Source organism: Bombus bifarius, unplaced genomic scaffold, assembly GCF_011952205.1.
Source record: "Bombus bifarius isolate JDL3187 unplaced genomic scaffold, Bbif_JDL3187 scf7180000008039, whole genome shotgun sequence".
In the NCBI taxonomy this organism is placed as follows: Eukaryota; Metazoa; Arthropoda; class Insecta; order Hymenoptera; family Apidae; genus Bombus; species Bombus bifarius.
The window spans coordinates 289,255-312,297 of NW_022884409.1; the positions used below are offsets into that span (position 1 = coordinate 289,255).

Sequence of the window (23,043 nt, forward strand, 5' to 3'; positions counted from 1 at the left end):
TCTCGCTCGTTAAGCTTTATCGTCGAGCAAATCGGCCTGGCCGGCGACACGGAACGTTGGGAAAAGAGAACGCAAAGGAGAATCAAGGGTAGAGAAAGGAGAGTAGGATCATCGGGACGGATGTTAAAAGTGAGACCAGTTGGTTAGAGTAATCGGTTCGGGCTGCTGTTCGTCCGGTCTGTTGCTCCGGATCGAGAGGTAGCTCACGGTTTGCTCTCTCGGTGCACCAACGAAAGAGGGACGGACGATAGAACGACGCGCTGTTTCTGTTATTGTCTTTAGCGGCCCGTTAAAAAACTGTATTTACCCGTGACAGGCGCCATCGGTCTGCCACCGCGCCTCCTCTTTTTCATCGTCTTCCCCATCCTCTTCCTCTCTCGACTTTTTTCCTCGCCGCGTGGCGAAGACCGGTGCGCTGGCCGGATAAAAACGGCGCGGGCCTATTAATAGAGAACACGTGTCTCGGCAACGTCGTGAACTCGGGGACCCATTATCGCCCGACGATTTTACATCATTACGCGTAATTGGAGGATCTGCCGGCCGCGCCGTGCCTCGAGATTTATCTTCCATTTCGTTTCGATTAAACGGCCTGCGGAATCTCGCGGGAATTTCCAGAGGGAAAAACCGGCGAAGCAGAGGACGGGACACGGGACGAAGAGGAAGGACGCTGGTGGTGTGACGAACCAGGGAAAGGCGGAGAGGTACGATCGTTTTAATCGCGAATCGGTTCGCCCGTAAAATTCGCGTTATTTACAGCGGCGAACAGCGGCCATTTATAATTTCTAATTTCGCGCCGGCCGCGTTCTATTAAATCACTTTAATATCGGGCCAGTGTCTTGCAGCGAGCGAGAGTTTAATCTAAAATAATTATTTAGCGGCACGAGGTAGGCGACCATCGGGTAAGCTACGCCAGCTTACGGTTGCCCTCGCGCCGAACGAGACATCCGCTGCTGTACTGGGGGCAGGGGGTTGCCAACGTTTCACAGTGCACATGCAAATCCCGCGAGTTTCGAAGGAAAGCCCCGCTCTGGTTTTTGCCACCTCTCGTCTGGCTTTACGGGGTGTTAAACGCATCGGGCGTCCGTAATTGAATTCTCTCGCTCCTCTCTATCCCCCCGTCACATCCTCTCGCGCCAGCAGTAACTACCGAAATTGCAGTAAACATTTTGTCTGTCCTCCGACGCTCCTTGACCGAGCTCCTGCAGCTTCCATGACGCGACCTGGAAATTAGAACGACGAGAACCCTTTGTCTCTCGTTTCGCCACCGTCTTTGTCTTCCCCTGCGCGTTCCAACCCCTCCCAAGACGTTCGATCTGCGGGCGTGCACTGGGAGGCGTTGCCTTTTCAGTCCTCGGTCTTTAGCTACCAACGATCCGTCGATTTGTTCCGAGAATCATATTACGATTCTCCCTCTCGACGATTCTTGCCTGCCCCGGTTGATACCCGCGAACGAAATTACATCTTCCTACGCTTAATATCAAAGGATGCGTCTTGTAAGGGAAACTTCGAAGAAGCTTCGTTTGAGAAAAGGAGAGAAAGAAGTCGTCGTGCAGGGAATCGTCGTAAAGAGCGTAAGAGAATTGAAAAGATGGGGATACAGACGAAGGACGAGAACCGGATGACAGTAATTAAAAAGCAGTTGTCGAATACAACTCCTGTAAATCGTTTCGAGTTTATTACGCGATATTTAATAAGCCGCTTCGCTTCATGCTTTTAGCCGAGCGTTTCTTCGCCATCTTTCATCGATGGCTCCGTCAGGCTTTTCTGCTCTATCGCCACGTATATATAGCGACAGTTTCCAGCGAATATTTTCAGAATTAATATCTTCTTCCTTTCGCGTGTTCGAGGATGACAATGGTGGCAATGACGGCTCTCTGTACGCGAGCAACCACCAGCTATCCAGCGTTCGCCTCTTTATCAACCACTGTGAAAAATTACGTTAACTCTCCGGTACAATGCGGCGGTATAGTGCAACCAGTTACGAGTCGCGCGAGATCGCATCCGCCACCGTCTGGCTACGAACAGCAGTGCGTTTAAGGATGCGCGGCTTCGAGACGCGCAAACGGAGAAAGTTGAGCCGGCCGTTGTACCAAGGAAAGGAAACGAGAAGAAACTGCTAGCCGCAGGTCGCGGCGAGATCGGGGTCGCTTCCCTTTCGGCTAACCTTCGATCGAGGAGCGGTTACATCGAGGGCGGAGGGTGAAAGGGGTGGAGCAGGGAGGGTGGAAAAGGGAAAAAGTCTTGGGTGATGGCGTTTTTGCATCGACCGAGTCTCTTTATTACGCCTGGGAATCCGCTTTGTTTCTGGCGGTGTGCTGGGGGCGATAGGTGGGGGACGAAGGGATGACAAAGAACAGCGTGGCAGTGGCGAGGCGGAAAAGCGAGAAAAAGGACGCGAAGAAAGATGAGAAGAGGGGGGGGGGGGAGGGAAGAATGCCCGCGTTCCCCTAGGCAGAAGTTTGCGCGGCGGCTAAGCACGCCGAGAGGACTAAAAAGTGAACCAGCCTGGAAAATGGGAAGAAAAGGGGTAGTTATTGCCGATTTCGCGGCGGCGGCAGCGGAGGTGGGCTATCCTCCGGCTGGCGCTGTATCGTTGCTGCAGCTACGGTTAATTACAGCACGAGTGGAATTGGTTTCGTTTATCGGGCAAAGCTCGATGGAACGTATCGTCATTTCGAGCGTCCGGATAGCAAATCGATGCCAGACGTCGACGTTCTCCTCCTGGGTATCGACAGAGGACCCTCGTCCGGATTATCTCGAACCGATTGTGTCTCTTCCTCTTCTCTTTCGTCGATAGTCCGGATTTCCTGTCAGTCTGTTCGAGGACTCGTGGCCAGGGGTCCGGCCGATTTCGCTACTGCAATAACCGACGCTCTACCATGTTAATTTCCACGATTATTTATCGAATTTATTCGCTCCACTTGGACGACTGTTTCACCTTCTTATTTACAGAATGATATGGAAATCCTGAAGCCGTCTAAGAGCAGATGTTTCGCTGTACGATGATCAAATTGGAGCACGTGAGACGCTCATGAACATGGCCATTGAAAAATCACAATATCGTTGGGGATAGAGTGGAGTCGGTAAAGCAGGAAGCGAAATCCTTTGATCGCGACAGAGGTCTTCGGTCGTCCTCCCTTCTGGTCCGAAGATTCCATCGCACAGAGGATAAAACCTCGGGGCAGACAGTTACGCGCTTTGTTCCAGTGTATATACAAAGCACCGATTTATCCTGTTCGTTCCGCGGCGCATGTAATATTTTCCCGCTTCGTGTGTGCCTCTGCATATCGTTGTACCTAGGAATTTTCTTTAGCATACTCCTCTCCGCTTTTCAATCCATCCGCCATCCTCTGCGCTTCTTCTGCGAATAACGAACGTATCTCATCAAGATGTCACAACTAAATCCTCCGCAAAGAGAAACACGCGATCCTGCAAGCTTTTCCACGTCTGATGGTCAAACGAAGTAAAAACACGAACAACGTGCAAGAAAATAGACCGCTGTGCCACGTTGGACAAACGTAAAAGTCACTTTTCTCCTGCTACCGAGCATTTATTTTTATCGTCGAGTATCCTCCGATCGTCGCGTAGCAGAGCAAAAGGTTTGATAAGCGAAGAAACGCGATAGTTGAAGAAATATCTCGGCGCAATAAATCCGGCTCCCGTGTAAACCAGTTGGTTATTAAATGGCTATTAAACGGAAAGCGAGCAGATACCCGTGGCGCGAACTACGTGTTCGTTATCTCGGATTAGAGTCGATATTAAATGGCAAGTATCGCGTCCGTTTGGGCTGCGATCGAGCGTGACGTAATCAGCGAGCGTGTAAGCGCGTAAAGTACCGGTTGAAACGTCCGGTATGCGCGCGCACGTACGCGTATCCCGCGAGCGCGTTAAGTTTGGCCGGAAAATCGCGGTAAATCATCGACGTCGCTGCATACTGCGCGTAAATCGCCGATTAATCCGCCACGGCCCACCGCGTTATCGGTCTCCTTGCTCGTTCGACGGTTTTCGCGTTCGAAATTTCGATCGATTTTGCAAACGATAAGACGTACGAACGGAGGAGCGTTCGAGCAGAGTAGGTGAACGGTAGTTGCGGGTGAAGAAGCGTCGGAAGCCCGGGGCGGCTGTTTGCACGGTAGAACCGTAGAAACATCGAGGTAGAACCGACGAGAGGTTGCTGTAATGTGAGCGTCACGCGTCAAGTTAATCTTCTGTCGAGAGACGAGGAAGATGTACCAGGAGAGCTGGCTCGACAACGTGTTTAGATAGCGTTGTTGTTGTTTGTCTAACTCGTTGGAAGGGAAGACCTGTTTTTCGACGATAGGAGCTGGTCTTTCCGGGATTTCTCTAGGTAGGAATCACGCAAGGATCGTGGCACGCTTAACGAACCGATAAACCTTCCCAGCACGAGACGAAACCAATCGTGACAATTTTTTTTAAACAATCGAACAAACAACTTTTTTACAGTCACAGCTTTCTCGTTAATATCCTTGAAATATAGAAATCCATAGGTATAAACGATTTTGAGATAACTTAATGTTGGTAGAGCTATCTAAATACGATTTCAGCGTGCGAACTCGAGGTAAGTCGAGGACGTTTAACGCGGTATATATGGTAAGGCTGTGTGTCGAGCCTCTTATTCTTTCGTTAGGCGTAGGCGACGAAGAAGGGGATCGACGAGAGCCCTTAGCCGAGATTCTTCCCGGCGGCTGATATCGCCTCGCGTCGTTAGCCCCATTATTATATCCGCGAATAACCGCGTTCCGCCCGATTCCATCGCTGTTCACGGGTTTTACTTCGACATAAAAGCCACCAATAACCGTCCCGACCGCGTAATAACATCGCTCCCTTGTCCTTGAAAGGGCGCGATAAATCGAGCGCGACAGCGACCACCCCCTTTTCCCACCAAGATAGAATCGTCTTGAAAGATCGGTGAGTTCGCCGGAATAAACGCCGCATGATAGAACTTGCTTGTCTCGGTTCCAGAATAAAGGAGATTCTACTTAAGAAGATGCGGTTCAAGTGGTCGTTTCTTACGGAACTGTTTAGTCTGCGGCAATGACTCTCGTAAAGGGACTCTGGAAAGTGTTACGCGATAATCTCGATGGAACTCGAAGAAGAGCTTAGGAGATATTTAACTCTCGGAATATGAGAAATATAAACAAAAGCGAACTCGAATACGAAGAAAATTTCTCGTTGGAAGAAATGAAAATTCTAAGGAAGCGTCTAAAACGCTGGTCGTTTCAGAAAGATTTCTTTCGTTGCGTGTACTGTGTGTATAGCTTTAAACTCGACGGTTCTACCAGTCCAGGCATAGAAACGCGGAGGTTCACAATAAAGATCGTGTTTCACACGAATGCTCGAACCATCTATAACTTTCTTGATTTCATTAAGATAAGAGGCAAATGGCGAGGGCTCAGCTTCGTTCATTGGAAGCACAATTTAACGCTAAAGAGTAGTAATGGAAGTAAAACACCGTGGTAAAACTTCCACTAGATTGTCGGATAATCTATAGATACGAGAAGTTATCGCCATAAGCGACGTAGCATAGACTATGAGGTAAAATCCTTCTAAACTCGTGTCGAGTATCTACGGGATTTATAAATTACACGCTTTAAGGTCTCGTGCGTACCGCGCTACTCTACGACCGGCAGGGTGACGTTCCTGCGCATTCGTTGCTTCAGGAAAAGAAGAGGACATGGTTTTCCCATGTCAAATAAGGACCAAACAGTCGATTATAATTAGATCAAAGAAACAAGACGGAATCGTAGAAGACGCCAGACACGAGAAAAGTGTGCAGGCCTGCGTCGACTCCTTGTCGTCGCCTGGCGGCGTGTTTACACAGCACGCTTCCGTGGAAACGAGCACGTGAAAACTTTCTCGACCTTGTGAACGAACACGGGTCACGACCAACCCTTGGGAAAAATAATCACTTTTCGTTCCGCGCTTCCGCTTCGTTCGCCCGTCCGATAAAATGCAGAACGAAAAATTTCTCCTACACGTTTTACACGAACAATTTGCCCGCGACTGAACGCACGTCCTCTGGACGACGTGGAAATTTCCTCGAGAACTCGTTTCGCGTATCCATAATTCAGCGGAAAATAAGCAACGGGGTGTGCGGCGAGAGAATTTGCGGTCAGCGAGAGAATTCCGGCGTTAACGGGGGTTCGTCGTCGTCGGATCGCTGGCAGTCCAAATGTTGACGAGGTTTACGGTTTCTCCAGTTTCGCGGGACGAGCCGTGTTTACGCGTATCCGGAATAATCAAGGACTGGTCGGGGATCGTAACGAGGGTGTAGCGAAACCGCAGCCGCTAAGCCGTGCGCTCCACCGACCGACATGGACTCGGTTCGCGTGAACCAAACGACCCTTTGCACCCAGGATCCACATCCCTGGCGTCGTTAGTCGTCGCTTCGTACCGGGTCATGCGGAAAAATTTTGCGGGCTTCAACCCTTCGAAGCTCTGCGGTCCATTAAAATCGCTCGCGTGCTAAGGAACCTCGTGTTTCGAACCGATTCCTTCTGCCCTTGTGCTTGTTAGGATTTGCTGATACGCATCCCGTGTTTACGAGTGTTTGCAGGGTCCGATGGTGAAATTCACGCTGCTATTTATCGGCGAAAGTGCGAAAGGTAGCCATTACGTAAAATTGGATGAAAGGCCAATAAGATCACGCAAGAGAATTGCACGTGAGATTTTCCAGGAAGTATCTTGTCCAAGCGGAAGGAAGGAGGATGAGAGAAGAATAAAATCCTTAATTGGAATGATAATCGTGAAACGAAAACGATAACGTAACGTAACGTAGGATAACGTAAATAAGAATGAGTTGTATGAGAATAGAGGTTTGAGAAAAGCAATGGAAGACATTCGTTGTCTAGACACGTGTCTCTTAATCGCAGCTTGCGGGGAAATGCGGGAGAAAACGGACAAAACGAGAGCAACGCGGAAGCGTGGCGCGCGTCAAAACGTGCCAAACGGAGTGAAACGCATTCCGAAGGGAAGAAGAAGAAGAGGCTAGAAAAGAGGCGACGTTTCTGGGAATCTCCTGAATCTCGTGGAGAATGACGATGGTAATCGCGTCGCGCGAACGTCGTCCGCTTCTTTTTCCCGAATGCTCGAGAAATAAAAGCATTCGCAGCGCGCCAGAGTCAACTTCTTTCCGGAAGGATCGTCGTCGGTGAAAAACGATTACCTCGTTTTCTCGTGAAAGTAACCGCATTGGAATACTTTGATTACGCTTAACGCCACGCCGACTGTACTCGGTTGGTTCCGCGGTACTTACAGCGCATCGTTAACGATCCTGGCCCTAGGTTACGTCTAATGGCATCATTAACTCTTAATGAACACTTGCGCGAACTTTAATGACTAACGAGCTACCTCTCTGTCCCTAGAAATTTCTAGAAAACTTGGATTTCTTGGGCGTGACGATCGACCGAGCCAAATGCGAAATATCCCCCAGGAATGTTAAATCTAGGCTAAAAGAAACATTCTTGTCGTTGAAATAGGAACGGTAGCTTCGTTACATTCTTCTCAACCTTCGTTTAAGCGACGATGAAATTCGGAACGACGCGAAATCAGCATCGGTGACAGGGTCGAAGAAAGGCCATACCTTCATTAGCCGATAGCAGAGAACACCGCGTAGAACAATATCGTTTCGACGCGCACACAAGCGAGGTTCGTGTTTAATTTTCCGACCGGAAGCACGAACGCGTCCCATCGAATATGCCAGCCTCTTCTCTATCCCTGCTAATATCTAATTCCCAGAGGTTGCGGTAAACGAGACGATCGGCGAAAACAAGTGGCGAGGGCGACGACGAAAAGAGGATAAGGAGGAGCTTTGTCCCTCGAAATCCTCGAAAGTTCCGTTCACGCTCGAACGACGCCCAACTTCCTTCGTCACAGGCGGCAGAGACTAACGAGGGGCTGCTCGGTAACCGTACCGACGTTTCTCCAACGTCGAACGATTAATACAATCGAGCTTCGTTTCGAATCTTCCTTGCGAAAATATTAAATAAATTAGATAGGACATTCCAGACGAGTCTGCTAAAATCTAAATCGACTGCCATCGGAATAATAACAATGACAGATGTTTCAATAAATTTTCCTAGATTTTTGGAATTTTACACGTTGTAAGCGTTAACTAAGTAACTGATAGTTAACGAGAGAACGGTTCTATCGGATGTTAAAAAGGAGGGTGGAATATATTAGTCAGCGATCAATTTTCTCTCCGCGATGTTCCCATTTCTCGGGTCTTCGTTAAAGTCGTGACCCGAGCTTTTTTGTTTGAAACACAATTTCGCCACGTTGCAGACCGCCTCGGTTTCGCGCTTTAATCTCGCGGCTGCCGGCCGAGCATCAAACGAAAGGGTGGCTTAAACTTTAATACCGTTGATATTCACCGCGCTCGCTCCGTTTTCATTCGCGGTTTGGCCTTCGTGTCACCATGGCACAGATTCTCCGGCGGTTCAGTGCGAAAAAGGCCGCGGTTGCCCGGGAATTAATGTCGCGTCGAACTCCGTAAACGAGGCTACTTCGAAACTCCATGGAGAGTTCCGCCGCGGCGAGCACGAGACCGCGTCATCCATTCTCGGCTGAACGCGTTTCCTCCGGGGAAAGCGAGAGTTCCTTGAAAAGGGATCGTTTCCCAGGGCAAGGGTATCAAAGAGCTACGATTAGCGAAAAGCTGGGTTATTCCGGGCTTTTCCGGAGGGAAGCTTCATGACTCGAGGCAACAACGGGACCACAGGTGATATCGTTGATTCTGTTTCGCAGCTATATAAATTTAAATCGACCCTTCCAAACTACATTTTTCTTTTCTTTTTTTTTTTCTATTTCTTCGGCCCGTGTCTTTGAATGGATAACTTCCTTTTCTTGCTTTAACGATGATAAAGTGGGAGCCCTTCTAGGCTGATGTTCGAATATGATGGATAGGAGAAAGAATCCTTTTCTCCTATCTTTGAACTGGTCGGCAATGATCTTGCTAAACGCGGCCAATCCGACGAGAAAAGAAAGAATCGAAATGTGCGGTGCAGGGGTGAAACGCGGGGAACAGCGGAGCCATAGCTTCACCCCGTTCCGGTTCAGACACCGACATCGTCTGTCGGGGCTAGATTAAAGGGTGAATGTATACATTCGATGAGAATCGTGTCCCTGGTCGGCCTAACGATCCCTTTGGCGGCTGCTCGAATGTCACACACGGCGAACCTCGACGTGAACGACGCGGAGTCCACCCCTCGAATCGTCGCCGTTCGTGAAAAAGGAGGATCCGGCAGCGACAGCTACCGTTTCCTTCCTCGGATTACTTCATTATCGGGTGCCGCCCACCTACCCGTTCCAGCCGAGCAAAAAACTTTCTAATCCCGTCGACGACAAGAATTTCTCATCCGATATTCGATTCTTCTTGGAGCTGGACACGGCGACCGCCCCTTTCCAACGGAAAATCGCGTCGTTCGTTCTGGATCTCGCGAGATTCCAACGTTCTAGTTTCCCCTGTCCCATAGACTTCGAATCGATGGTAATTCGCCGTTTCCTCTGAAAGCTGAAAATCGCGAATTCGCGGTCGCGTGCACGCGTCGATCCAATATGCATCAGCAAACGCGCGGGATTCTTGTTAAGATCAATAATAGCCACTGGTTAACCGGTTGTGTAAGCCGCAGAGCTTCTCACTGATATTGACACAGGTAATACACCGTTTACTGGGTTAGTGGATCGATAGCGGTGTAAAGAGCGCGTCTGGTTAAGCGTTTCGGCGCTCGAAAGCAAACGAATCCGGCGATATCGCGGGTCTACCGTCTACGAGGAACGGTTCGCCCTGGCAAGGCACAAGGTGGGAGAAAATTACGTGTTGCGAGCAACGAACGTGAAAGCTTGTAACATTGTCCACAGGGATCAAAGCTAAAACCACGCGAACCCCTTTGTGAAAGGATGGCGCGCAAACAGTTTGGGTGGCTCTGGTTCTTCCGTTGCTGGACGAGCAGCTTCTCGAAACGAACCATCGGATCGATTTCCGAGGATGACGAGACGAGTCTCGTCTTCTCGTCCTCGTCCTCTTCCTCTTTCTCTCGTCCCGCGGTAGATAAATTTCCATGGTGAACGGAGCTAGCAGAGATTGACGTTGAAACGATGAATCAGCGGGGACGAAATTTAAATAATGGCCACCCCGGCGGCCGACTGACGAGACAAGGAGAGGGTGAGAGAAAATGATGGCCGCGTATGCTGCCGGTTCACGGTGAGCAGCGCGAGTCTTCCCGATAAAACTGACACATTTTAAATCATTATGAATTACGACTCGATTGTAAGATGGCAAAGGGAAATTTCTGAATGTATTTTACGGCTTAGAACGAGAGATCAGCTAGCGAAACGAATAATCGATACCCGAGATTAAATGAAAATTCCCTGGAAGCCACGCGTAATTTTCACGGGAGATTGCTTTTTCGAATAGTTTGATATGTCGGAGGGGTAACGAAGTCGAGGTGTCGCCATTGTGGGATTCATTTTTCGATCACGATCGAGGGTGTCACGGCGAAGAAAGGAAATTCTCGGCTTCGCCGTTTAATCCCGCGGTTCGGGGGAATATTATGTGCGACGCCCGAAATGAAACAGAATCCCCGATAAAAGGGAAATTGGAACTTTTCCTAGGGATCGATGGGCGTCGATCTTTCGCAAAGAAGCCGAACAAGCCTGTAAAAACACGCTCGCCCCTCCTCCTTTTTCCCTTCTCGTTCCCTTCTGTTAACCTGAAAACCGGCGAATGGATTACACGAAAGAGTTGCCGCGAGATCGATGAGAAAAGAAGCGACCGAGAAAGGCGAAGCGCTCTATTTTTCACCAGAAGGATATTCGAATCTCGCGAACGAATATTCCACCCCACTCGAGAACGCGAGTTTGGCTAAACGCTTTCGCCGAGCTTTCATCGACTACAGACTATGGCTTTCCAGTCGCCGCTTCACCGACTTTCTTCTTTTTCCTACTTCGTGAGTCTACAACAAACGAGAAATTAACAGAAAGAGGAGAGATTGCAGGAGCGTGCATCTTCGCGAAGATTTCCATTTCCTGGCAAATAACATCGTTCAATTTACAGACTGTTCGGCTTTCTTCCCCTCCCTCTCTCTCTCTCTCTCTCTCTCTCTCTCCGTTCTTTCTCTCCCTCGGTAACCTCGTTCCGACAGTCTACGAGAAGAAACGGACGCGAAGAGGGAGAGAGACTTTGCATGGAGAAGGTTCATTTGTCTTCGATTCCCGGTACGCACCTGTGAATAGAGACTTACCGCTCGTTATACAGCTTACCGATACAGAAAGCCAGCCACGCACGGCAGCAACCGCGTTTCCCGTAATTTCGTTGCTCGCGAGCAATCGCCTTTGACGAATTTCGCTGGAAACGCGACAAGCGAAAGACCAGCTTCGTTACCGGTTCGTCAGTTTATCATTCTCTGCCTGTTACGATTATTTTTATAGCGACGCGAGGGCAATGACGGGAAAACGAATGGACCATCGGATGAAAATGGAAGGAAAAGACGCGGTAAGAAACGGATGGTAACGATAGCACGGAAGATTTAATCGAGCCGGCCGAGATAACAACCACGGGCTGCGTTAAGACAGAGGTATAATTAATTCGCTTAGAGGCGGACTTATTTTCCCTTAGCGAGTAAATATTCCTCGAAATAAAGTGGGAAATATTAATGCAACGTTAGCCGATTCTCGGCTCTGGCTGACGTACGAGATAACGAGCTTTTTCCAAATGAAAATTTCATCCCACTGGAAGCCCGTGTCTTGCGTACGCAGCCGCTGACGCAGAATTCAATCTTTCGCTACATTTTTCCAGCTACCCTGGAATCTCGGTCGAATAATATTTTTCCACAACAGCGAGCCGAATTCGTGACTCCGCTCTCATTCTCTGCGTTACGAAAGCACGCGAAACTTGCTTTGCGAGAATAACGCGTTTGAACGATACAAGAAGGTTATCGCTCTTCTGTTCTGCTCGCGTCCAACCTAATAAAAATCGCTATCGATATCCGACGATGAGCTCGGCGAACTCGAGCGTCGAAACGTCGACTTTCTTTACCCCCTTCGAAACTCACGAACGTACACGCGGTAGGATAGAAATGTTGGCAACCTCGATTCCAGAGGTTGAAACCTCCGAGGAAATGGAGAAAGGAGTAACATTGTTTGCCGGTGGAACACAGAGCTAACTAAGTTGCCATCTTAACGGAGTGACTTAATTGAAAGGAAAACCTGGTTGCTCGAGACGCCATCGTCGAGCAGCAAATTTTCATTCTCGTCGAGACAGCCGGCGGAAAAATCGGCCAAAGCCCGGAGGCGTGCGCGATAATTCCAACTGCTTCGGACGGCGGCTAGTCAGCCAGAGGCAACAGAGACAGCATTGTAAAAGGAGACAGAAAGGGTGAGTGGGTTGCCGCGGAGCGTTCACCGAAGCGGCACCGCAATTCGTTCCGTTTCGAATATCAAAAACAATTCGCCCCACGGGTGCCACGTGGCTGGCAGAAGGGTTAGTGGATCTTCCTAACTGTGACGGGATAGGGTGAGTAAGTTTTAGCCGAAATATCTAACAGGGTAGAAGGCGAGGGTAGGCCATCCTGGAGCGTCGCGCGTCCTGAATGAAACGGTAGGCGATATTAAAGCACGTCCGGAATGTTGCTCTCCGTGTCGTTAAACACTCCTACACACAGCATCCCCCTGTCTTGTCTTCTCCACCCCGCGCTTTCATCCCCTATGATATTGCGCCATTTCGGGGGACCAGATATTATACGCTTGGAATTGCCGTTCCGCGAGCTCTTCCAAATAATGTGCCATCTAATGGCTGAAACGATGCGGGCGATAATGTCGAAGACTGGAACGATTCGAGTGTTGTTTCGTTGCTAATCGTGCATCTACTCGATTCGACGAAGGGTCGAAGAATCGACGAAAGTTCTCTCGTTTCGAACAAGTTTCCCACCAATAAAGGAGATTCTCTGCTAAACGTAGAAGTAGGCTGGTGAAGTATGGCTTTGAAAAGGAAATGGAGAGGCAAGATGTCGTCACGATCAACTGGAAAGTCGTCGTAAAGTCTGCGTGAAGTCGTCGTCTTCGAATTTCATTAACGGCGAAATGATTTACGAGACTCATCGACGCGTCGATATTAAACCCGCGTTCGGAATGTTGAGATCCGCGTCGGTTAAACGCCGCTCCGGCACATAATCTTTGTCATCTGCCTCCCTCTGCGAACGTGTCGCGCCCCGGGTGTTTTCCAACCCCGACGGAGGCGAGGGTAAAGAAAAAATGGCAGCTCCTTGGTCGTCGATTGTTTCCAAAAGGAATTAAGAAGCTCAGACTCGATTCGACTTCGATATCCCTTCGAAACGTCGTTCATCCTCGCGTATCCACGATGATTTATTCATACGTTTCCCGAGTCGACTTCAGATATTTTAAAGATAAAACTGGGAGTCTCGCGGGCCGCGTACCGAGAATCGACTCGAAACTCTGGTCCAGTGACAAGCACCGCGAAGAACGAGGGCATATTTATGGAAATATTCAGCAGCGACTGGATTCCATTCATCATCGAGCATATCGACAGCGAACGTTCGTCGAACAGCTCGAAATAAATACGTTTTTATCAACGACCGTCAACGGGACGATCGACGTGCAAATAGTTGCTGGCGTTTGCGGCAAATCGAGCGAGAGGACGCAAATTAATCGAGGCGCGGCGCCTCGGCGAAAACAACGAGTCTCGTGGTCGTTTAACGTTCGTTCCCGTTTGAATCCGATCGAAGCGGCGGGCTCGCGCCAGTTGTATGACATTTCATTACGCGCATCAAATATTTATGAACTTCTTCCGTCGCCGGCGGAGAAAACAACGGTAGTAAAACGCGCGTTGTTTTATTGAGACGCGAAGAGAGTAGCGTGGAAGGCGGTGTAACAGAGAATAAAGACGGAAACAGAGAGAAAACAATGAGGCTGACGAAGAGAAGAAAGCGCGCACGGATTTTACGCGTCTGTTGGTTCGGCTTTTTCTCGTCGCGACGAATCCGCAGAGATAAAAGGGGACGACAGGGGATGGAAGGAGGCTGGCAAATAAACAAGAGCGCTCCAAGTACCGACCTTTCGTTCCGGCCCGAGATAAAAAGGGTTTCTTCCGATCATTCGACCGCCTGGAAGCTACTCCACTCTCGCTTCTCGACCTTCGTCTCCCCTCGTCAACGATCCCCTGCTTCTTCTGCTTGTCGGCTAATCCGTCGACGAAAAACGGCCGGTGTTTCCCGTGGATGCGTAAGCCGTGGAGACGTTCTTTTCCATCGGATTCAATTTCGATATTATCTATAATAAATAATTCTTTGGCAACGACGATGTCGCATCGCGAAGATAGTAGGGCACGATGCGAGGAAATCGTAGAGAACTATCGATTCATCCTCCTTGCAAATATTTTTTCTCGCAGCATCGAGACAGTTGAAAATGTTTCGCAAGCAATTTTCTCTGCAAATTACTCATCGGCGGAGGGACGAGACACGCAAGGGAACGACACACAGTCGGAACAATAGAGACGCGAGCGTGCCGCGTTCCCCGTGGATAAAAGGAGCGATCGATGTCGGACGGTGATTGGAAAACAATAAAGAAGAAACGGAATGGAAAAATAACCGGGAAATATTTGCTCGATAAATAGTCGGTCGGCAGCGGGCCGAAACAACGGAGAGCGACCGTGTACGGGACGCTCGACGGCCACCGGAACGAGAATCAAGCTCGTGCTTGCGTGCAATCTTCGTCTGGAAGAGGGTAGAGCGTCGAGCTGATTGGAAAAGACCCGAGGCGTATACGAGCGAGACTGTTCTAGGATTGCTGCCGTCCTGCCAGGAATCTCTCGTCTGGTTTTCTGCTTTGCCCGGTTTTACACAAGACACCGGTTATTCTTTCTGAATTACGAAGTACGTCGCGCAGTAGTATAGACCCGTCGGTGGGCAGACGAGAGCGGTAGCAATCAGTAGAATATGCCGCGAATATCGCAGACTTGGTTAGGCGAGCCCATCGTCACGAAGAAAGAGCTCACAGAGGGGGAAAAAACGGAACATCAGCGATTCAACGGGGTGCGTTGGACAGAATCGTTGCTCTAACGAGACGATTTTCAATGGGACAATTTCGGCCAGCGACACGGCAACAAATGCACGGTAAACGTGGCGATCGTGACCCTCCGGGACAACAGGAATCGGACGAGCCAGCTCGAGAGTCGCTCGGCGCGATCGTTGCGGCTCGTAACGAATCGTTACGACGAATCGCGGGGACACGTAAACTCTTGGTAACGCGATGGCGTAACGCATGCAAATTCCTGAACAAATGCGTAATTAGCGTGTCCCAGTCGAATGGAGACGTGTTCCGGTGACGAGTGGCGACCAAGCCAGACCCCATTCCGACTGTATACGGCCAGCAGATAGTTGTTAAATCAACGAGAGACGATTTTCGATTGACCGATCCAACCGGTGCCGTCGCGTCTGCTCTCGTCTCTCGCTATTGTTACGAACGTGCCGTTCATGCTAATGTTTCCCCTGCAAATCGAATGTTTTACAGACTCATGCATGTTCATACGCGCCAGGGGAACATTCACGCCCTTGTTATGCGCATATTTATTTCGTGGCGCTGAGATTTAGGGACCGAAGGGATAGCGGATGGCGTAATTCCGCGATAGTTACGTCGATGCGACACCTTCGCAACGCGCGGGTCGATTTTTGCCAATCGTAGTACGATACCTCGAGTCCCGTTGGAAATCGACGCGAGATCTGAAAAGCGATTTCGCGACGATGAGCGAGACTGGCGTTCGAGTCCTTCCTCTTCTAGCGATGGTGGGAAAAGCTCGGTGAAACTACGATGTACGTTCATCGTAGCGTCGAACGGCGAATTATACGGGGCGCCGCGAATCCATTAATAACCGGAATCAAGTGAAATTCAAACTGGCCGCGTCCCGCTGCTGAATCACTCGCATGATAAATGAGGAGAAGCTTTTTGGAAAGTAGCGGTCGCTTTAAGCGGCGGGCATATACGTCACGTGAGGTGACATTAAAATATACGTTACACCGGCCATGAACGGTTATTTATATCCGGAATGAACTGTGCTTTTCGAATCTCTGGCCCCCTTTTTCCACCCTCGAACAGTGGACGATACGTGCACAGTCCGACGAACATAATATCCGCGCTCTCAACCAAAGAGATCGCATTACGCGATATCGATTCCACAAGGCCGAGAGAACCGAGAAACGCTTCCTCTCCTTCTCTCTCCCTCTCTCCTTTCCTCTATGGCCCTTGCGAACCCTCAAACTCGTCCCTTTTGCCCTGTTGTTCGGCCTGGCTTCATTAACCACGGCACGCTAATTAATCGAGAGACTCTGCCGCGGAATCAAGATGGCACGAAACCGTTTGTGTCTGTCCTCTGTGTGCTGGCGCGGGGGCAGGCCGAAACTTCGATGGAAACGAAACCACCGAGGCGCCCTTGCGTCGCCGAATGATCTGATATTCCCCTTGACTCTACCTGCGACGCTCTCGAGACCGAACGATACCTCCTCGCTTTGATTTCCAGCGTTGATCGTCTCGCGTATATACGTTCGTCGCTCTGATAGCTTTCGAGCAGATCCGACCGGAGGGCAATCTGCAACAGGCACGTCTAATGGTTATGTATGCGGACCTTTTAATTTCTATCGTGGGACCTCTATGCTCGTTCGCCAAACATTGCAGTTCGTCGGAGAAACGATCGTGCAACCGATTTCCGTTGCTCGATCTAAATTTCGCGTTCGATCCGTGGGAAACGACGAATCCGTGCGTAAAACAACGAGGCCCACGGTCGACAACGCGATGCAACGTCCGTGTGTCGCAATGCAAATTAAGCGTACCGAGTAATAACGTGCTCTCGCCGTTGTACGACCGCATTTACTGCTCGACGACGAAGGACATCATAAACTGGTAGTCATAAAGCAGGATGAACGTGTCCCGCTCAGGGCATATGCCGACTTCCAAGAATCTCCAAGTAATTTTCGCCGTTGAAATGGAAGCGTTCGCTTAATTGCTTCGCTATCTGCTTGCGACATTTTCGATGTCCATCTCGCACGCTGTGCTACCTGTTAATTTGAAACTACGTTCCGTATCACAGTCAACGCTGATCCGCGATATCTGCGAATTACATGTGCGTGCACGCGTTGAATTCTTCAGCGTCTACGTACAACGAAACACGCTTTGCTCGTTCTAATCGTAAATTCTTCAAAGCCTCGGCGTAAATATTATCATTGAAAGTTACGAGTGCCACGAAGAACTCGTAAAACACGCTTTATCCTCTGAACGAAACGCATACAAAGCGCTCTTAGAGTCACCATGAACGATATTCGGCCAAGTAAACGCAGCAAGTTTGTAACTCTCTGTCACGTTCCCATCATCGCGGCGCATTCCTCAACTGGCAGGATAGGTTCGTAGATAAGGCGCTGCTGTCTGTTCACGAGGCACCGAAACGTCTCGCGCATTTAATAGGAATTTCAAGGGACTCGGAAGAGGATAGAGGAAACGGACGACGTCGAGGTGCATGATAGTTGAAATCTACGATAGCAAGTCGAGAACACAGAGCTAGAGGAGTCCATAAACGAAGATGGAACTATATCGTAGTCAGTCTATCGCGGTGTGTGTATGATGGAATTCTCTAATCGATCGATCGATGCTGTTACGTTTACTTCTTGTACAGTTAGCGCGAACGAATCAGTTCCTCCTTTCATAAACATCGCGAAACTTTGGGAAATCTGGATCTAACGCGTGTTCTAGATCGACTGGAGAACGTGAGAAATCTTAACGTTATGTTTCCCAATGGTGATGCTATGTTCTGCTTTGCTATCGTTTGTGCAGCCTATCACGCAGCGTTGCAAACCGCGGCGAGAGATTTCTTGGAGTTAATCCGATAGCAAACTTTCGGGCCTAAACTCAAGAACCGTCTGAGAGCCTTGATTTCCTGAAGTATAATTCGACGAAGCGACCCTTCTCCCGAGTAGTTGTTTAAGTAGATTATGTCGGAGATTAGCGAGTTTACCATTCGACCGCCGAGTAGACGCAGATTTCCAAAAGTCTCGTCCAGGGGAACAGTCCTGTTCCTGTTACAGATCTGTCCTGCTCTTTCTTCCAAACGATAGTAAGTAGCTAAACCGAAATTAATCGACATTATCGGCTATCGATGAGAACTCTGGTGACTCACTTTCGCAAGAAGGCTAGTCCGAGATGAAATCATCGGGGACCAGTCACCCTTAGCCCTACTTCCGAGTTCGACAACCGAGACGCGTTCCCAGCCCCCCGCGATACGATTCCATTGGAAACGCAAGGTCGTTATTGCATTTCGTAGGGACACGCGCTCCACTATGCTCTAGGATTCCATTAATTGGATCTGGAGTCGGGTTACGGGTTTCTGTACCGGGCGATGCTGAATCAGAGCAATCGTAAGTAGCGTGTACAGCGCGGAGGAAACGTATGGTTTCCCTGCGGAGAGGGTATCGTAACAGCCTGACAGCGGCTTACGTTCCACCCCGAGCCTAACAACGCTATGTGTAGCCTTTGTCCGCGGTTTGATTACTCTTTTCCTCTTAGTTCTCAGAAGCTCGTAATTACTTGTCGCATTTTTCCGTACTAATTGGACGTCCAGCTTCCAACTTGATATAGCCCTTGCTCTACTGTTTCTTCCCTATGGCTTGCACGTAGTTGCACAGAATGAAAGATCGTGGACGATCGGTTGTGAAACGCTTTCTATCACCGTATTCTGGTCGTACGAAAGATGCACGGGTTTATCGAATATTGCGGAGACGCGCGTATGCCGATCGCATGGACCTGGAAACCTTGGCGGCTGCGCGCTGGTATCTGTTAACAGAAATTCTATTTTGTATCTTTTTCACGATCCACAAGTTTCCCGTTTTCTGGGTAGAAAGAGGAAAAGAGAGGCAGGCCCTTCGTTCGCAGTCTTACGGTTTTATCGAACAGGACGTCGCCTGCCTGCGGATTCTGCGTCAGGTTCCGATAAAAGTGAGTCGATCGCGAGGAGGGAGGAAACGCCTGGCCACCTTCGCTTTTCTCCTCTTATCGTCCCTGGACGTACGAACCCTTGGTACCGTTTCGACGTCGTGGCGTAAAACACGAGCATTCGACGGACAATGTCTGGAAAGGGAGGCGCGTCCCGAAATCTCGGGAGGAAATCACGTTCTCAGTCAGACGATACATCATCTCCGTTGGCTTTATTTCCTCTGCGTGAGGAAAAACGCGACGCAGAGTGGTGGAGACCGGGTGTAGGGAATTCTCTAGCCGGCTGCTAAGCTCTCGGCTGAATCCATTAGCTCACGCCATTAATATCTCCGTAATGATGAGCGATGAGCCACCGCGAGAAGGAAGAGAATCGCGTAGTCGAGTCGCTTCTAAGTGCGTGGAAGGGATGGGGTGATTCTCGACAAAGAGCAACTTACATGCTCGCGCGCACGGGCAAACCGCGATCCTATCGAGACTCTCACACATACACTCATCAACGAAACCTTTGATAAATGCTGCTTCTCTTGGACCGCTGCCAAACAACACGTAGCACAATATTCCATCGCGCGTATACTCCCACTCTCGGCGAGGCAGTCTACTTATCGATGTACATCGAATCGCCACTGTTCCCGGGCTCCTATGTATATGGAAAACAAAATGGAACGACCCGTTTGCTCCGCACTGCTTCCGAGTCTCTTGAATTTCTTGGAACGATTTTAAGAAGGGAAATAGATTTTTCCAATTGCAAAGATTCGCAAGAGGACATCGTTTCGCCCGCGATCGTCTGACGATCGAGCGCGTCGCTGGCGCGTCGCCAACCCCCGAAACATGCGCGATTCGAGTATAATACCGAGCGGGCGGGGGGCCATAGCAGGGGTAGCTTATCGATACGCATTAAATCCACAGTCCCAAAGCGACTGGTCGTTCTTTCCATTTATCCAGCATCCCTCTCCAGCCACGCGTCTCGCACCTCCAGGTCAATGAGTCTCGTACTCACAATACGCATCGATCGATTCGCGCGGATCTCGCGACAATGGCCACGAATCGACGAAGAAAGCCGATAGAATGGCACCGGAAATCTGACCCACCGCCATGGAAATTCTAACAAAAATCACTTTCCCTTTTTCATCGGAGCTGCGCGTAAAACGCCGCCAGCCGACGCCCTGCTCTCTGCCTCCTCTTCGCGCAAACCAGGCACGTGTCGCGTGTGTTTTCCAAGGGCCGCCCTCGTCTAGGCGCATCTCTCGCGGAGAATGTTAGACGACGTTACACGCGAATCTCGTGTTTTCCGAGCTGGATTCTCGCGCGCTAGATTTTCTCGTTGATTCGACTGTCGCTATTCGCGTGTCTAGCGTTTGACAGAGAAAAACAATGGTGCAACGTTTGAAGAATAAATCCGGTTTCACGGCTGCTAATACGCCTTTTCCGCTATTACCGCATCCGCATAGTACGAGAAACGGTATTTCGTCATACGGCTTTCGACCGTGTCGTGATTACACGCCGGTTTCGTAACTGGCCGAGTTGCTATCTTTGTCGAGGAAACGCTAACGACGTCCTGTTGATCGATCGGTAGCGAGAAATAGTTATTTGCAGTTCTATTGCAGAGATGGCTTTTTAATAATTTGAACGCTCATTAAAAAATCCATCGAGGCCAATGATCTGAACGACCATTTAAAAGCATCCAATAACCCTTCGAAATATCGTATCCAGCCGAAAGTGAATGCAACTTCGAAAAAAGCTGTGTTCGCGTACAATCTTGTTGAAAGCGAGGGCATAAATCAATATCACTAAAGTTACTATCAACGAAGTTCCTATAACTTTTAGCGATATCAATGATTCGTTGAAAGGGTTCGGTCGATGTTGTACAGCTTTCAGAGCTGGTACACGCTTTTAAGATGCTTCTAATGGCACGAATATTTCACCGCTATTATTCGTATTCGCTCTACACTTTTCCCTATCCTAACATATCCTAAAATACAGTGAACGAAGATCGTAAATATTCATTACGAAATAAATTAATACCGGGACAATCATAAATCGCGCGACTTACCTAACGAACGATCTGTTTTGTTTCCAGATGATCGATGCATCCTACCACACGAATCCGTCGCTACAAAGCACTGCCCTGATCATCACCTGCGCGGTGGCGGTGCTCCTGACAGCAGCGATCATGTCCGTCGTTTTCTGGAAGTGAGTACAAATTCTAAAATTCTACGAGTTTACAAGTAATTCCGATGACGGTATAGAACGACGTACGACAGGATAGAAAATAACAAAGCGCTATGTTTGACGGCGTGAAACTCTTCAGGGTCGCGTCATGGAGGAGCTTGTGACTCCATAGTAATAAAGACTAGGTTTCATTCCGGCTGGGCATCGTAACGTGTTCGAGGTTCGAGGTCGTTCGGGTTGTAACCATATTTCAAGGGTTCGAGTGGCCATTCAGAGGGTGAAGGAGGGACAAGAAAACGTCTGGTAGATGGCACAAAAAAAAAAGGAGGAACGCGTCATTGACATTCGAGTGACCATTAAATTAGCCAAAAATAGGTCATTTCGCTTCACTGCCTTCGCGTGTAAATGACATCGTTGCTTCGTTTACGAGCAATCTGCCAAACCTACTCCAGGCTCCCTGTCGTTTGTCTCGTTTGTCATAGAAAATTTGCCAACAGCTAATCAGATAGGCTTCGCGAATGCATAGTAAAAAGAATCTAAAATGTATGCAGGAAGCGGAGCTAATTGCCATTCCAGTGAGCGTTGAATTATCGAACCATAGCTCGTTACCATCGTTAGAATTGCTTAATCGTGTTGCAACTACAGCGGTTACGAAAAAATATACTTTTCGCAAATACTTTCGCGAATGTACCTACTTTTATTTTACAACGAAACATTAATTTTTTTATCTGCTTGTACGTTTAATCTTCATACGGAACTGCTACTAAATCAGATTTAATCTAATTAATACGTGTAAATGCGACAATAAATACGATAGTCGATTAATTTTAACAGCAACTGTAAGAACAGCTTAAGTCGTCCGACATGTGTCAGCAACGACAGAATGCGATTTTTTAATATACTCGAGATACGTGTGATAAAGTACACCATACCATATTTCTTGACAAGAATCATCTTAGAATTGCAACAATGTTGAGAAAGTCAGATTACAAAGAAGCCTTTCCTCGACGACGCGGACAAAGTGCCAAAGAAGGTAAAGCGCACTTCAGGGAGTCCGAAATTAGCCAGAAATAGGGCATTGAAGGAATGGCGTGCGTCGAGACAGTGTTACGCGCCGGTAACGAGAGAACAACGTTACACTGATAATTTCCGACACGGTGTGGCGGCTGTACAGAACTCCCTCGCTTTTGTGCCCGCGTAAGCAAGTTGGCCGCAGATCCGCGCGACTATCGAGCCTCGTACAGGGAAGAAATATGCATTCACCGCAGAAACGCGGCTGCGAGATTTACAGGCCCCACTTTACCTCCATTCGGACATTGTCTCTCGTTGCTTTATGCGGCAAGTCGTCCGCTCGACGTAGTAAAATATGAAATACGACTGGGAAAAAATGCTCGCAGGGATTGGGAACATTCTCTCGCAGCGGCGCGTAAGAAAGCAATTTTCAGGAATAAAGCGCGAAATTTTGTTTAGGTCTAGCGTTTCTTATTTTAACCTTCCCGGACGATCCTGCTTTTATCACAAACTCTTATATTTCAAAATCATAGGTAAAAATATAATACGTCACATTTTCCCTATCTCAGACAACAGAGGAGAACTTTGGAAGTTTCAAGACGTTCCAATTCCATACCGAAGCCTTCGAATTAGATACGCTTGGTGTTTATTTATTCCGCGTGTTTTCCAGACATTCCCACGATTGAAAATAAAATCAGTCGAGGTATCGATCGATGAAAAAGCCGGAACGAAATGAGTTGCTTGGCAAAGAGGTACGACGACTAATTTCGCGTGCACCAGGAGAGTCGCCGGTAAAAAGACGCGGCGGGCGATGATGCCACGATCGATGAACTCTGGCCGAGAGATCGGCAGCGGGCC

At 49.0% G+C, this 23,043-nt stretch overlaps 1 protein-coding gene across 5 annotated transcripts in view; it reads left to right on the forward strand.

The window, feature by feature from the left end:
- LOC117207582 overlaps positions 1 to 23,043 on the forward strand; it is a 229,818-nt gene that overhangs the window by 174,439 nt on the left and 32,336 nt on the right. For 4 of the 5 annotated variants that reach the window (XM_033447931.1, XM_033447929.1, XM_033447932.1 and 1 more), the window contains one exon: positions 21,083 to 21,195. In XM_033447931.1, coding sequence (XP_033303822.1) covers positions 21,083 to 21,195 — 113 coding nt within the window. Of the gene's footprint in view, positions 1 to 11,482; positions 11,595 to 21,082; positions 21,196 to 23,043 lie in introns of those variants that run through there. The other variant, XM_033447933.1, reaches the window with a different exon arrangement.